We start from the raw sequence: 17,500 nt of genomic DNA, 5'->3' as shown, positions 1-17,500 counted from the left end.
AAAACCTGATTATAAATTCCTTTCCTGCTCTCACAATCCATTTGCAATGAACTGTGAGAACCGACTTTTAAAGCGCACAATCCCAACTTCATGTTTCACTGAGAATTTATCTGTAAATCCTTTAAAAACAACCTAAAACTCAACAATAAAGCCCTTTCCTACTCTTACAAATCATTTGCATTGAACTGACAAGATTTCCTTTTACAGCATGCAATCCCAAACTTCATGTTTCACAAAGAAATTCTTCTGTTTCTCAAAAAAAAACACACCAAAAACTGACACTATAAAGTCCTGTCCCAGTCTCACAAAATCTTTCACAACCTGCTGATAAGTCACACCACATAAAGCACAATAATCACTTTACAAATATCACTATCAGCGCTAAAGAGGTCAGTTTATCCAGTCAGCCCATTTGGCAAAGGCTGAGGCAGCAATTACAGCAGCGGAGGTGCCGAGAACAAACAGGGCGGCGAGGCAATGACAGACAATAACTCAATGTCACCGCAACAAAAACCGGTTGTGCAATATGTCTGACTGGAGGTTCAAGTGGGAAATGTGATATTGTCTCTTACCAGGCAGACGCAGGTGATGCAGGGATTGTCGGTGATGTTGGGGATGTGGAGAACCTCGCCTTCGTTCTCACAGCTGGCTTCAGTACCTGTGAGGGACGGCAGGACAGGTCAGAGGAGACAGGAGTGACACCCAGAGTGACACCCAGAGTGACACCCAGCGAGTTCATGTTCCGTTTATCTGAACTCTGCAGTGTTTCCTCCTTCAGTTCAGTTGGTTTGTCCAGGTGAGAGCAATGACCTTTGAACTCTGGTGGCACCAAATAACGGCACCGAGAGTCTCAGTCCTCTAACCAGAGAACTGTGGTGCGGTTCGTTAATCCAACCAGCTACAGGAAACCACCTCGAAACACAAGGGATTATGGGTAGAAGCAGACAGATGTGGTTCCTCATGCTTGGAAAGCCTAGCAGAACAAAATGAAGTCTGGACTGATGCTCATATTCAGCTGTTTCTTCATGTGTTCTTAACTGGTATGAACACCACAGAAGAAGAGACAGACAAGTCCATCATGCTGAGATAAAGTTACAGGAGCTGGAATCAGATTTAGTTTGACTTTTGCTGAAAATGAGAACTTCTAGTAGAAAACTTGAGTTGGGAATCGAACCCAGAGTTGAAGGTAAATGGATTCATCCATTTCATTAGACCAGTCTGTATGAAACTATAGAAAAGCATTGTAATAAACTGCACACACTGTGCCGATGCACTGGACTGTATACCTGTATGGATCAGAAAGCCCAGGATGCTTCTTATCCTCTCTGACTTTATTGTATTTCTATCCAGATTCAACTTTCTGCTATTTCCCACCTCTGTCTATATCCAAGTCTTCATTTTCACCTGGAATTCTGCTGCTGCAGTGATGCAGTTTCTCCTCTGGGAACATTAAAGTTTCATCTCAAGTGTCACCAAAAGCTTTGTGACTTCTTACTGTGTACGACAATAAAATGTACATTAAATGAAAAACCAACATTCTTTATTAGTAGTTGTATAGTCTATACGAAAATTAAAGACTAGCGACCTGTTTGGAGGAATATTTGTTCCATCTATTATCAGCGTGCTGTGACCTCTGACCCTTGATCTTCTGTTGGTGATGTAAGACTTGAAGCTTTTTCTGCTGTTACTGTGGGTAAGAGCAGCAGCTAAATACCTTTTTATAGGTGAAAGCCATATTGTCACCTGGTTTATGAGTTAGAAAGTTGATGCTATTAGTTAATGGGCAGCTATCAGGTGTTGTCAGAGTATAGTCTATATGAGAGATGTATTGTTGATGTTTAAGAGGGTAAACCCACCTGAACTCAGTCTCTACATTACCATGCAGCCTCACACTGTCTGTCTGTCTGCTGTGAGCTCAGCAGAAAGCAGGCTGTTGATTGGGGCAGAGCAGACGAAGCCTGCCGACTCCGCCACCGCTGTAAAATTTACAGCCTTCGCGTCTAATTAAACCAGCAGGGCTTTCAATAGGGGTGAGGAGGAGGAGGAGGAAGGGGGGGGGGGGGGACACCTCCTTCTTAAAAAATCTTTCTCTCTTGTTTTTAAACAGCCAATTGCTGTGCATTTGTCTCTTATCTTTCTATCTAGGCTTTCTTATCGACAGCGAGCCGGTAGAGGGGGTTCAGCGTCTTGCTCAGAGACACTTCAGCAGGACCTGTGCACCGTCCCGGGGCTCCAACCTGTGACCTTTCAGTTAGAAGACAACCTCTCTATTCGACAGACTTTTTTGAGGGGGCATTTTAGCCTCTAATTGATCATTCACAGCAGAGAGAGAGACAAGAAAGATTGGAAGAGAGAAAGGGGGATGACATGCGACAAAGGTCCTGGGGAGGATTCTAACCCAGGACGTCCTGGTGGTCACACGGTACACACTCCTGCCACCTGAGCCACCAGGACGGTCTGTGTAACCAGTGGGCCACCCTGCTGCGGTGAAACACTCGCCCGCTCCGTCCCAGACCCCCCAAGCCCCCCAAGCCCCCCAAAACCCAAAGGAGACAATAGACAGATGATATAGCGCATATTTGGAATACCAGGTGGAGGAATCTGATCCTCTGGGATTAGACCACAACGCTGCAGCCTGCTGCCCCTCAGCTGATACACACACAGCAGGTTGTTGGTTCTCACCCTCCAAGTCTGCCGTTCCCCACACTGTTTCATGCCGAACACACACACACTTTCCACCACACACTCCCATCTGAAACAGGATTTGACTGACAGATTCACACCTGGGGAGAGTTTTTTCTTTCTGTCTCTACCGAGATAACAGTGAAGAAACTGAAAGGTTTGATCACTTAATTAGAGGTGGAAAAAAACGGTTTCTCTGACTTTTCATGATGTAAATTAGTTGATACTGGAGAAGGGGAGATAAATAGAGAGAGGACACTCTAATCAGAATAGTCATTATTATATTTTCTCTCTGTTTTCTAACTTCTAGTTCATGAAATTATGCTGAAATCAAACTAATCATGTTTTTGCTGCGGACCCTGTAAAGCCTCTAAATAAAGGACCGTTGGAGGACCCTGGTTTGGCAGCCACTGCTTGACCCTCCCTAACCCGAACACATATTAATAATAATAATAATAATAAGCCATTTTTATTCATAATGCACTTCCTTCTATGAGCAGATTTCAACGCGCTGGAGGAGAAAGATCAGTAAAAGCAGGAAAGTCCTTCTGCTGTTTACTCAGCGATAAGACGCATGTAGGCCGAGCTACTGCAGGACGAGATACACCTTTTATTCTCTATTGCTATTATTCTCATTTCTCAACGGCGCTGCAGGGCAAACAGCGATATCCTATGATGCAATGCGCCTGTCAAGAGCTTTCAAAGGGAAACAGTCCAGAGAACAGCAGCTTTAGACCGGGAGAGAGAGAGCGAGGAGAGGCCGAGATACAGTTCAGTTAGAACAGGTTGGAGAAAAGATGTGATGCAGTGGGAAATAAAAAGGTGGATAAACTGCGACCAGCCGGTGATCACCGTAACGCAAATCACCGCTAGTATGAAGAAATATTTCCAGAAAATCATGAATTCATGCTTTCCTCCTGTTTAAAATCCATATCCTCATAGGACTAACATCAGTTTGATATCACTTACTATGATGAATACCATGAATTCATGTCATGAAGATTAATATCAGTTTTAAAAAATCAATTTCTGCAAATAAACACGCTTGTAAACTGGGTTCAGGTGGATTTATCCTTCACTGCATCCCCGCTTCTAAACGGGCCGGTTCCCCGCGCGGTACAGAGAGGATAACCCGGGTTAAACGGTACTGAGGCGGGATATTCTCACCAGAGAGCCGTGATATCTTATCAACTCCCTGGCTGAAGTTTGGTGAAGCTGTCAGCGGGATGAAGTGGAGGGTAAACCTGCCTAATCTCAATTCACCCACTTTTTTATTTGCAGAATAGAGTTGAACCACCTTTTTCAAGCTGTCAAAAACATAAATTCAGAGTGTGCATGATAGTAAATGGTGTCAAACTGATGTAAAATCTCGGAGGAGGGCGTATTTTGGAAATAATACGCATAAATGCGCACTTCTCTGCAGATGTGAGTGATTTTTCTTCATATTGGTGGTTGTTTACCTCATGGTGATCACCGACTGGAGGTCAGCCTAGTTTACCCACCTTGTAATTTACCGCTACATCACTGGTGGTCAGAAATACTAAAGCTGAAGTGACTTTTATTCCCTGCACCCCCCGCGCAGAGACGCGGCAGACTGAAAGAGGACGGAGACGGAGAGGCAGCAGACTAAATAACCGGGGGGTTTGGGTAGATTTTACGCACGGTGGGTGTTTTGTTGTGTTATTATCAAGCCATACGATCCCTTTAATCTTACCTGTAATTAGTGGAGAGGAGGACCGGGGCGTTTGGAGCAACAAAAACCAGAATAGAAACCTACAGGTGGACCAGGAGGAAGGGTTTAAACAACGCAGCAACATCCTCAGGTTCGGTCCAGGCGCACAAAAATAAACAGAAAGTATTAAAGAGTTTGGTGGAAAAAAAGGGAATAAATCAAAGCAATCCAGCTGGTCGGTGTGGGAGAGAAGCGCAGATGAAATCCAGTGAAACAGATCCAGGATCGGGTTTTTTTTCTCCTGCCGTCCTCAGTCCTTTTACTCCAGCCGAGATAGAAACCCTTCAGTTTGTCACTTTGCGTTGAAATGCAAAACGACAATTAGCCCGACGCGCGGAGATTACAGCGACATTACAATGACAAAGACGCGCGGACAGACAGGAGACAGCGGGGTTGCGCATGTCGTGCACGCAGAGCAAGAGTCCGAAGGGAGTGAAAAACATCCAAAAAAAACATAAAAGTAAAAAGTCAGTGAAAAGTCCCGGGTGTGAAGATCCGGAGGGAAGTCGCGGCTGATTTGGGAATTAAAAAAAAAAAAAAAAAGACTTTCGCTCTCCTGCGGCAATCCAAGAACAGTCCGAACCGGAGCGACCGGAGGGATACTGAGCTTTAAAAAAGATAAACAGCCGGTTTGTAAGAGCCGGCGAGCTGTTCAGACTCCGCTCATCCTCTGATCCGCTGCCTGCTAATCTGAAGTTTGGACAGAAAGTTGCTCCTGCTGTAAATCTGCGCACGGGATCCGAGGTCCGTTTGGCACATGGATGCTCGATGCCGACTGTCGCGGACGGAGGAGTGGACTGCAGAGTCTCTCTCTCTCTCTCTCTCTCTCTCTCTCTCGCTCTCTCTCTCTCTCTCTGCCTCTCCTCCCCTCTGGTATTAAAGCGGACCTCTGGTGTCGGAGCACACCAGAAAGCCAAAGCCCTGCCTCCTCAGTTAAACCGGGGACCTCCTCCTCCTCCAGACCTCCTGCAGACCTCTTCCTCTTCCAGTCCTCCTCCAGACCTTCTCCAAAACCCTCCAGACCCTCTCCAAAACCCCCCCAGACCTCCTCTAGTCCCTTGGTATTTGAAAAGTCTCCAGGAGGGGTTTTTAATAATCCCAGCAATCTGAGGTCCAAATCTCCCTGCTCTGCTCTGTCTGCCTGCTACTGAACCTCTCTGCACAATAAAGCTGTGTGTGTGTGTGTGTGTGTGTGTGTGTGTGTGTGTGTGTGTGTGTGTGTGTGTGTGTGTGTGAGAGAGAGAGAGAGAGAGAGAGAGAGAGAGTGTGTGTGTGTGTGTGAGAGAGAGAGAGAGAGAGAGACCCACCTCCTGCTATCGGATCCAGTTTCATTACCAACAAACCGGGGGAGCTCCATGTGCTTCATGTCTCTACGCTGTAAATGTAAATGTTTGAGAAGAAGAAGAAGAAGAAGAGGAGGAAGAAGAGGGAGAGCAAGAAGAAGAAGAGGAGGAGGAAGAGGAGGGGGGCTGAAGTCAGGTGCAGGTCGTGTCACTCGCTCCCTGGCTCCTGTGGAAAATGAGCGAGCCTTGTTTATGTCACAGTGGAGTCCAGGACACATTAGGGCTACTTGAAAGGGTCAGAGGTCAGCGGTTCCCAAACCGGGGTCTGGGGACCCGCAGGGGTCCTTGACAAGATCTCAGCGGGTCCCCAGCAAGATGAGGAAGAGTTTCATTTCACTGTTATTTCTCTTTAGAAATTATCCCCATTAGAGAAAGTATAAGAACATTTTAATCAGGTTTCACTTGCACCTCTGTTATCTCCTCATGCACAGTGGAGACAGATCTACAATTCAAAACTAAATCAGAACTAAGAACAGAAATCTTCCATATTGGGGTTTCGTCAGACAAAATTTTCTCATTCAGGCTTTGTGGCTCTAATGTGAGTCTGTCTGTGGCTCTGTGACAGGAAAACATTTGATGAAATGGCTTCGCTGACTTAACTTGTCCCATTTAAATTCAGCATGTCACTCTGCAGAATCAACAACAATGTATTTCAGCGTTATTTTCTCATAAATGTGAAGTGTGTGGGCGACAGTAAAGCGGAGCGTCTGTTCTTGTTGTTGCTCTCAGACTCTTTAAAGTGAAACTCGTCAGAAGCTCCGACGGGAAGGAAAAGCGAGTCTTCAAAGAAATAATTATGACCCAGCCCCTTTTAACTGGCTCTGACTGTCAGCCAGCACTGCTCTATCTCTGCTGCACACACACACACACACACACACACACACACACACACACACACACACACACACACACACACCAGGGACAGAGCAGGTGTGTGTGTTAGGGAGAGAGGGAGAGAGTGTGTGTGTCAAAGAGAGAGTGTCAAAAAAGGAGAGTATGTGTCAAAGAGATAGTGTCAAAAAGAGAGAGAGAAAGATAGTGTGTCAAAGAGAGAGTGTGTGTGTCAAAAAGTAAGAGAATGTGTGTGTGTCAGAGTCAAAAAAGAGTGTGTCAAAGAGAATGTGTGTATCAAAGAAATAGTGTAAAAAAAAAAGTGTCAAAAAGAGAATCAAAAAAGTGTGACAAGGAGAGTTTGTATCAAAGAAATAGTGTGTGTCAAGAAGAGAGACGGCATCAAAGAGTGTCAGGGGGCGAGTGTGTCATAGAGATAGTGTGTGTGTGTATGTGTGTGTGTGTGTGTGTGTGTGTGTGTGTGTGCTGCCTGTCCTCAGCAGTAGCCTCAGATTGAGTTTCAGTGTTATTATCCACTAGATGGCAGCAGAGAGGAGCGAGGCGTCCCGCCTGCTGCAGGCCGGCCCACACAGTCCCAACACCTGACTGACCCTCCTCCCACACCGTACAGGACACACACCCTGGGATATAGTACTACTTTACTCTAATTTATTTGAGTTTTTAGGTATTTTAGGGATTTCTCATTCAGAGGGAAGTTACAGTGGGGGAGCAGGGATTCAGCTCCCTGCTCTCGGACACTTCAGCGGGACGCACTGGCTGGTGCTGGGAATCAAACCTGTGACATTTAGATTGCGGGATATTCTCTCTACGCTCAGAAAAACGAGCATTGCCCCTTTTAAGTATTAAGGATAAAGATCTAACCTGATTTTATCCAGATAAAAAGTTTCATGAAAAACGTGTTGGTTTAATATCAACTTGACTGAAATGAATGGTGGTGAAATGAATTAAAACTGTTTTAAGTGTCTGACTGCTATTGGATCAATGTGAGCAGATAATGTAGAGTTTAATCATTTCAGTTTGATGGAAATTTGTCTTGTCGATAAAATAGATTTGAAATGCATTGGTATCATGAGCACACACTGCATACATTTAACTTTATTCAGTCACTTTATTTGAATCCGTTTCATAAACATCAAAAAGGTAATTTCCTAAATCTTGATCTTCCGAATACTTCATTTAAGATACAATTACTTAATCCAGATTGATGGAAATTTGTCATATAGTTGAAATGCTCAAGCTTTACAAAATAACAGATAATAGTGTTGCAGAAGAAGAAACAAACTTTTCCTGGATAAATGAGGGTTAAAAAAGAATGTGTTGTTCCACTGTGTTGAAAGCAGATCATCTTTTTTTTAAGAGTGTGTATCCTCAGGAACTCCAGCAGTGTTTAAAAGCCTGGAGGAACGGGGAGGAGAGCGGCTGAGGACGCAGGACCAAACCGAACGGCCCGTCCCAGGAAGGAATCCCCGCTTTTTGTGCTAAGCTAAAACAGCGATACATCAAGACCGTCTGGGTGAGGAGGAGGAGGAGGAGGAGGAAATTTAAGAATGCAAAGGCGAGGACTTTAACACTTTTGCAATATTCCTGTGATCACAGAATGATCATGCAAGAGTGAAATAGAATATCAGCGAAGGAGAGAGATAGAGGGAGTGTTTTTTAGAAAGCGAAGTGGGGTCCGGGTCCACCAGCGGTACCTGAAGGATCCTATAGGACAGTGGCTCTGAAACTCCAGGCATCCTTGAAATGGTCCCAGAGGAACTCCGGCACAATGAGGAACAGTTTATTGTCACTATCATTTCAATCAGCAGTAAATAATCCCATTAGATAATGTATAAGGAATATTCTACTCATAGGTTTCACTCTTTCCACAAGTAACCAAATATAAAGAATGCAGAGTTCAGCTCACAATATTCCTGTGGCCTTAAAGCGATCATGTAAGAGCTAAATGGGACAGTCAGTAGTAGTAGGGAAGGTAAAGTGATGCACTTGTTGTAGAGATGAGTTTTCCACCAGTGATGGAAGATGAGGAGTGACTCTGGTGTTTGACTGGAGTGATCTGGGGTGAGTTTTGCTCCAGAGGTTTACAGGCAGTCTGTGGCTCCTCCTGCCTCAGACTGGCTGCAGACGCGAGGCGGAGCCCGGCGGCCCCCGGCGGCCCCGGGGTTAAAGCCCCCTGTAGCCGGCAGGTCTGGCCCTGGGGGCCGGGGGCCGGGGGCCGGGGCCGGGGGGGGGGAGACCCAGCTGTCTAACTCAGCTGTCTGTTGGAGGCACAGTGGACCAGTGGTTAGAGACACCGTCCCGTAACACAATGGTACCACCTTTGATAGCTCCTAAGCAGCTTTGGGGCAATTTAAACACAATGGTTGGTTAAGGGGCGGCGGCGCTGTGGGCCGTCATCAGAATTCACACCAGTCAAATTTCTCCTGGGCGGAGCCTGGCGCTGATGTTCAGTTTTTTAGGAAGCTGTTCCAGTTAGCTAGCTAGCGAAACAAAACTGTCGTGAAACCGACGTAGGCTAATCGTGCAACAGCCTGTTATGGCTTTAAATGAAAACTATTGCCTTGATTAATCCCTGGTGTGGAAAGTTATTTTATTAATTACAATAACTAATTTACTTGGCTAAGTAGCTAGAGTTGTAGCTAAGCTAACAAAGGAAACCTGGTCTACCTGGGCAGAAAAACAAACCGGAAGAGCCGTTTCCAGGGGAAAAGAAAAGACACATTTCCCCTCCAGGGATCAGTGGATTATATACATTACATTACATACAAATGTGTGTTTACTCACTGCAGCTTGTTTGTGTATTTACAGTCCACACCAGTGGGAGCGCAGGACGATGAAAACGCCAGCTGTAACCCATGGAAACTGGAAATTGCGGTGACCAAAACTCAGAAAACGACAGCAGTGCCTGTGGTGACAGAGCAGGCAGCTGAGGGAATATGAGGATTTAGAAGCTGTTTCATTATATCCTGCACTGAAAAAAGAACAAAGAAGGAAAAGAAGGTGGCATTTTCACCTGCTAAATCAAACCAGGAGACAAGACGGAGAGTTCAGCAGGAGATGTGAGCTCTCGGATGGAAACAAAGGCAATGAACCGGAAGAGGAAATAAGAAGGTTTTCCGCCAGGCAACACAAGCAAACGTGTGATCCAATCGTGCAGCAAGCCTGTTCACACTGCTGAGTCCGAGGCTAATGCGGGCTTCGTTTGTGCAAATGTGTCATTTTGACCATAAGAACCTGTTATTCCATGCATTTCCATTCCACTCCTTACACCAACCTCACAGTATTGTTCCTCTGCTCTCCTACTATATGTATGACTGCACTCAGCAACATACATCTGTATATATACATAAAAGTGGGGTAATTGTAAGGTTATTGTTTCCACGGCGACGCGCTGGCTCTGTATATTCCAGTCATGACATTGACGCACTAATTGATACTGTGACTCTCTATAGGCATTGTGTTCATTTTACATTATGCTGACTCGGTCACATATGGGATGGGCTCATGTGCAGAATAGTGAGACGTTTTAAAGCCGCCTTCTAACCACCGTGTTTTTTTACATTCGAGGACAAGGTTGGAAATTATACTGTGACTTTAATGTGTTTTAGATGCTTTGTCTTTCAATACAATGTGCTTTTACTTTTGTTAAAATAAACTATGCTTAGGGAGGGCATGTTACAGTTACACTTTACCTCACAGTGCAAGTGATTTCCTACATTTCCCAGAATGCCTTTCGAGAAACCCCCAGAGAAGGGGCATGCACTTGTTGCTTTCAGCTGTGGGTTATATGTTAAGGTGGAGAGAGTGATCGTTACAGTGATAGTAAGAGCAACAGAGCGTTTTTCCAGTCGAGAAAAAGTGAGTCGCTCCCTCCTCAAACCCCAGCCTGCCGTGTGGCCGCATTGCATTCTGGGAGGAGAAATCGGTCTCTCTCCTCTTCTACGATGGATCTCTCCCTGTATGATTGTTGAACGTCTCTCGGTGCAAAATGGCGGCTCTAGAAAGAAGCCCTCGCTCTTCGATTCTGAGGGACTGACACCAAAACCTGACGTTTACCGCTGATGTTTTACATCCTGAAACATTTTCTCATATCAAACTCCACTGTAGCTGCTGGAAATATCTGGAGGTGACGTCACCTCGTCTACGATTGGCCGGTTATCCACCAAGAAGAAAAATACATCAAACTACTAAATGGAGCCAGGAATGAAAAGCACATAAACACCATGAAAGTGTTTCAGGGTGGAGTTTTCCTTTGATGAAAATCTCCTCAATGTATAAAATACTTACATGGGTGTGACAAGACAATAAAAGGACAAATTGTACCATGTAATTGTTTGTACTTATATTGCACGTTTGCACCCTTGTAAGTGCATGTTTTAGAGGTTTATAGAGAGATTTTGATGAAGTACTTGCACAGTATTCATGTGTACTTACCAGAGGTGGGGACTCGAGTCACTGTTTTCATTGCTTGAGACTCGACTTGATGCATGAAGACTCGAGACTTGACTTGACTTGGGTTCTGGTGACTTGGGACTTGACTCTGACTTGAAAAGGTTTCTAAAGTCTTGACTTGAGATCTTGTGTTTGTGTAAATGACTTAGATTGAAAGTGATGAGATTTGTTCCAGCGGACGACTGAATTTAAATTCTGTTTTCTGAATTTGTATGGAATGATTGAATTTATTGAAGTTGAAACTGATTATAGAAATCAAACTCATGACGCTCTTACCAAGTTTTTATCCTATTAAAACCATATTGCATTGAAAAGTCCTAGATATTTATTGTTTTTTAAAGGTCCATATGGTGTAAAGCAGGACTCCCCTTGCCTCTGTGATGATAAAGGAGTTGGACGGTCTATCTAAACATGGTGAAAGCATCAAAACGCACGGTCGCCAACTAAATCCACACAATCCATATTAGAAAAGCGAGCCTCTAAACGAGCCGTTTGGACTTCCGTAACTTTGTGGCGTCACAAAGGTTCGCTCATTATCATTTTTGTAAGAAATAATAGACTAACAAAGTGTTTTTTTCAAAGCGGTCGAGCGGTTGTCATCGTTTATTACCGGAGAGTTTTCCCTACCTGTAGCCGCCGGGCCGCGGCGTCTCACGTTTCACTCTTGGAACGGTTAGCCAATCAGAATAGAGGCGTCGTTAATATTAATGAGCCTTAAAGACACAGCGACAGAAACAGCCTGTTCTTGGTAAGGCTCAGAGAGATGCTGGAGAGTGTTTTTTGGTTCATGACACCACACACACAGCTTTGAATGGACCTCAAGACAGAAAATAAAACATTGGAAAGTGGAGAAGATGGGACCTTTAAGATATTAAATTGATACTGGACTCTTGATTTGTTTTGACTTGACTTGCTGTTCTACATTTAGACTTGAGACTTGACATTAATGACATGGACTTGACTTGATAATCTACATTTAGACTTGGGACTTGACTTGATCACACCTCTGGTACTCACATTCCTCTCCACAGGTTCAAACACTGGAATAGGACCGATGTAAAGTGGAACTGAGCAAGGCACCGACACCTCAGGGTGACGGGTTCGACTCCCTGTGCATTTCAGCAGGTAGAGGATGTGAAGTGAAGTGTTCCTCGTGTCTCTTTAAGGGCGGAGAGGTATTTGTCGGAGAGCTGCGGTTGGTCTGGGAGGTCTGGGATCTATCACTCCCCGTACTCTCCCTGGTTTTACAAGCTTTTCACAGGGAAGTTGGGCTACAACTTAATCTCTTGGCATATATCTCTGTTGTCGGACAGAAGCCACATATCTGCGAAAGGTCGGCTCTTCAGGAAGGAAGAAAGGAATGCTTTTTTTTTTTTTTTTTTTTTTTTTTACAGGTTCCAAGGGCCCAAGGGTCATGAAATTCACTCGACACGTAATTGACTTTGTAAAACTTCAGCTCGAAAAAGAAAAACTGTGAAATTGCAGTTCTGTGGGTTTTTTTCCGCGAATGCAGCAATACACACATTTCAGCTGCTTGACAGGAACATGAGCAGATAAACACATCACACACATGACCTGGAAAGTTCAAATCTGCCGGCTTTTCTTTTGACGGTCAAATTCACCTGAAGCATCAGGCGGCTTCGCACTGGATTTGACTTTGCAGCGTCAGCAGCTGTTCATCTAGAGCTGTCTGGAACCGCTCTGAGCTCGACTTATTTCAAGGCAAAATAAGATAATTTAACTAGTAGCATACATGAAGTATAAAGTATAAACACTGTAGTCTAGCTGATCTACAAAAATATACAAAACTGTAGTGACATTCCCCGTACAACAGAAAATATGATCTAGTCGTCTTATGCAGGGAACCAAATATATTTTCTAGTAATGTTCCCAGTTGGTCAGAAAATATGATTGAGTAATGTTCCCTATAGCACAGAAAATGTGATCTAGTCGTCTTACCCAGGGAACCAAATATATTTTCTAGTAAATTTCCACATGGAAAACAAATTATGATCTGGTAACATTACGCGGGGAAGTGAAAATATGATGTAGCAGCGTTACCCAGGGAACAAAATATATTTTCTGGTAACATTCCCCAGGGAACAAAACACATTATCTGTCCTGTTAACACAGAAAAGAAACACGATCCGGCAACATTACCCACGGGACAGGAGATGTGCTCGAGTCACGCTCCCCTCGGCGGTGTGAGACGCCGCTGACGCTTCAAATCCGCACAGCAGCCATTGAAACGTCAGATCAGGAGTGTAAAGTGATGCGGCAATTATCTAATCCGCTGCGTTTACGCCTTAAAACCCGGAGAGACAGAGCGCCGCGAATAAAACCCACACTGAGCCGGCTCTTTCTAAAAGTCTAAATCCAAAACAACGGCTTTATTACATTCTCTCTGTGGCACAGTCACACTTTCAGAAGTCGTGTTGTTTGATGTGTTTTACAGAAGGGTGTGTGTGGAGAAATGTTCCTGACATCAGAGCTGGTTTACTGCACAGAGGCGTGAAGAGGACACAAGGGACTGAAGAGGAAAATAAAGTTTGAAGTCACAGAATATACAGAACGCAAACCTGAGAGAGAGAAAACAGAGGGAGAAAGAAAGAGAGATGAAGATTTGGGAGAGAAACTGGAAGGAAGAAACAGAGAGAAATTAAGAGAAAGGAAGACAAAAACACAGAAAGAAACAGTGATAAGTTTGTGAAAGATTTGAAGAGAGAAAAAGATGGAGAGAGTATTGAGAGAATGGAAAGAGAAAGAGAGACATGCATAGAGAGAGAGAGATACTGTAGTTGTGAGAGATTTGAAGGAAGAGATGGAGGAAAAGAGTACAGAGGAAAGAGGTAAAAACAGAAAGGGAAAGAGAGAAAAAGAAAGACTGATAGTTGTATGAGAGATGGAAGAAAGGGGAAAGATGAAAACAGAAAGAAACAGATCAGGAGAGAGGGATGGAGAGACAGAGGATAGAGGGAGAAGAAAGAGACAAAAACAGAGATAAAAGCAAAAAGTGAAAGACAAAGTGATAGTAGATAGTATGGAGAGAGAATGGAGGAGAGAGATGGAGAGAAAGAGTACTAAGAGAGGAAAGAGAGAAAAACAGAGAAAAGGTAAGAGTTGTGTGAGATTTGAAGAAAGAGAGACGGAGGGAAAGTATAGAAAGGAAACAAAAATGAAAAAGGGAGAGAGAGAAAATAAGATGAAGAGAGAGAGCATTGAGGTAAAAATAAAAGAGTGCAACGATCTGAAAGAAGAGAGATGGAGGAAGGAGTGTATAGAGAGGGAAGAGACTAAAAAGAGATGGAGAGAGAGACAAAGTGATAGATTTGAAGAGAGAGATGGAGGGAAAGAGTGTAGAGAGAGGAAAGAGAGACAAAAATGAGAGAGAGAACTGAGAGAAGAGACGAAAACAGAAAGTTTCAGACAGAGAGAGAAACTGAGAGACAAAAACAGACATGAACTGAGAGAGAGAGAGAGAGAGAGAGAGAGAGCATTGAGGTAAAAATAAAAGAGTGCAACGATTTGAAAGAAGAGAGATGGAGGAAGGAGTGTATTGAGAGGGAAGAGACTAAAAAGAGATGGAGAGAGACAAAGTGATAGATTTGAAGAGAGAGACGGAGGGAAAGAGAGACAAAAATGAGAGAGAGAACTGAGAGAAGAGACGAAAACAGAAAGTTTCAGACAGAGAGAAACTGAGAGACAAAAACAGACATGAACTGAGAGAGAGAGAGAGAGAGAGAGAGAGAGAGAGAGAGAGAGAGAGAGAGAGAGAGACAGAGAGAGAGAGAGAGAGAGAGAGTTTGGCAGTGTAACTCTATCTCCAGTCTTCTCCAGTGTGGCTTCAAGCTCCTCCATGTTCACACAGAGCGCCGCTGCCAAATTAAACAGCGGCGTCTCCGCTTCAGCACAGTTACCCAATCTCCGGCTGACCTCGCCTCCAGCGCAGGACGTTTACACAAAGCCCAAAACAAGACCAAAAAAAAAAAAAAAAAAAAAAAATTCACTCAAACAATCACTACAGAAACCGCAGAGTCCCATCCGGCGGCGTGACGAGTCCCACGTCGGTTTCCAGACTTTGTCCACAACTCTCCGGGGGGAAAAAGGGAAAAATGCGAGACTCCCGCTGCGTTCCAGAAATGTCGGAAAGTCGGAAATTCCCGCTTCCTACCGGGAAGAATGCGGCGGAACGGACCGTCGAGTCGGAAATTCAAGTAGAAGAAACTCGGGGGAGATTTCTCAACTCCGAGGTTTCTGGGATTCAGACGTCACGTCAACATGGCGGCACACGCTGTCAACACTACAGAGTTTACCTTTATTTTTTACATTTCATTTATTTATTTATTTGTAAACAGGGACAGTGCAGATTAATCGACCCGGAGGTAAATGTGCCAACAGAAACTGTAGTTACGTGTTTATAATCCTCAGTATACACTTAAGTTTGATTTTCAGAGTCACATGACATGACACCTGTGTGGTAAATGGTTAAACGTATCAATTTGAAATGGACATTTGCACTTGATACTCTAGCTAGCTATCATTGTCTAATATTAAGGTAACATTAGCTGTTTCATGGGGAAAATAAGCTCTCACAGTCGTCCATGTTTTTTTCGAGCTGGATTACTGGATCGGACCGGAATTCCGACCCGCCGGCTGGGAATTTCCGACTTCCGACTCTGAGTGACACCCTGTCTGGATGGGATTGGTGTTACAGGGCAACATGGGTAATGTAGTTCTTTACGTTGCACATCAATAATTTCAATCAACGGTAACGTATCAATTTACAGAACGCTAATTTACTGTCGTTGCGGCTAAATTAACCTGAAATTTATCACTACTAGGTGCCACTTCTCAGGGTGCCTTGCTGGTGTAATGGGAGGTGATATTTACCATTGGAAGTGCTGGTAATTCACATGAAACGACAGATTGGGAGGTTCTTTGTAATAGCCACACCAGACGACTTGTGTGGTGAAGATGACTCTGTTTGAGCTCCTCTGGCAACATTCCTCCCTTCCAGACAAGAGTGTAAAACAAACACAGACAGACAAGAAAAGACATTTTTATGAATTAACAGTAAACAAAATGACAATACAGCGCTAAATATAGGCTTTGATTCCAAAACGCTATATATCCACTCAGAAATATAATTGCTATACGAAAGCGATATCCAATATTTCTTATTTCTTATTTATTTTAGATATAAGTGGAATGTATCTCATTTAGGAATGAAGCTCTTCAGATATAATTCACCTGCTTGTGTGGCTATAAAAACAGACTCAGACCAACGAGAGCCTGGGACATCAGAACAGCTAAAACAACGTACAAAACTGACTCTATATTACAATCATTCAACGTTTTCTGAAACGGTTCACATGTAGAGCCTGCAGTCCAACAGGAGCCTCTCTGCACAGCGCCGGCCTCCTTCTCTCACCGTCTGCATTGGCAAGTTAGAGCTCAGAGCATCAAGGTGGAAATATTTAGATTTTAGCAAAAAGAGCGCAGAGAAAATCAAACGGGATTTCAATCAGTCAGACAGCAGCAAGAGAAGCCAACGCCTCCGACGAGCGTCTGGGTCACGCTGAACAAGAGGCTCCCATTGGACAGAAGGTTCAGACACAGACAGACGACAGACAGACAGACGACAGACAGACATGGTGCAGTCATGTACAGTAGCACCGGACAGACAGAGAGCTGCTTGGATCGTCATTGGTTGAGCTGGCACAGCGCCCTCTATGGCCGAGGTCTAGAAGCTCAGAGGCGGGCAGAAACACAGGGCCGAAGCTTTGAGAGTTTAGAGGTGTGTGTGTGTGTGTGTGTGTGTGTGCAGCCATGCTTATGTTAATTTCCCAAACTTTACATATCTACCTTGAAAGAAAACATTTCCTTAAGTCTTCATCTACAGCATCCAGTCTGTAAAAGTGTTGTAAAATTGTCTTCAGTTCCTTGCTATATCCTTTAAAAAGTACCATAATTTATCTTAATTTTGTGCTGTCAATCATTTTGTAACAGTAGGCGGTACTTTTTTTTTACATAGACTTCTTTTCATCCAGTAGAAACTCTTTTCTTCATGAAGACGCTCCATATTCACCATCTCTTCATGTTGTTTTTTTCTATTTATTTCCTTTATATCCTTTTGATTAATATCCTTTTGTACCTTTTGCTCTTTGGAAGTCACACCTCTGTTCTTTCTCAACGACTCACTTTCCCCTCAGGGATCAATAATGTTCGTCTTATTGTATCACACAAAAAAAAAAATGAATGTGATTTAATTTGCTGCTGATGTAATGAGAGACACAAGTGCCACCTCTTCCACCATTTAAATTAAGATGAATAGAAACAGGAAAAGTCTCTTCTCAGCACTTCCCTTTGCGTCGCTGCCCTGCTTTTTTTTCTACAAACCTCCTGGAAAAAAAAAAAACCGCCTGGTGGTTTTTACCGT

The 17,500-nt window shown here is 43.9% G+C and overlaps 2 protein-coding genes across 2 annotated transcripts in view; both read right to left on the bottom strand.

Moving 5' to 3' along the window:
* The window catches only part of bmper (BMP binding endothelial regulator), a 217,309-nt gene that overhangs the window by 22,555 nt on the left and 177,254 nt on the right, over positions 1–17,500 (bottom strand). The window lies entirely within an intron of this gene.
* Positions 543–17,500, bottom strand: part of bbs9 (Bardet-Biedl syndrome 9) — a 188,792-nt gene continuing 171,834 nt past the window's right edge. Inside the window, exon 24 of the mRNA XM_078287020.1 lies at positions 543–658. Within this exon, the coding sequence (XP_078143146.1) occupies positions 543–658 (116 nt within the window). The remainder of the gene's footprint in view (positions 659–17,500) is intronic.

Source organism: Centroberyx gerrardi, chromosome 12, assembly GCF_048128805.1.
Source record: "Centroberyx gerrardi isolate f3 chromosome 12, fCenGer3.hap1.cur.20231027, whole genome shotgun sequence".
NCBI lineage: Eukaryota > Metazoa > Chordata > Actinopteri > Beryciformes > Berycidae > Centroberyx > Centroberyx gerrardi.
Note: the sequence above shows the minus strand (reverse complement) of the source record. Positions and strands in the feature narration are given on the sequence as shown.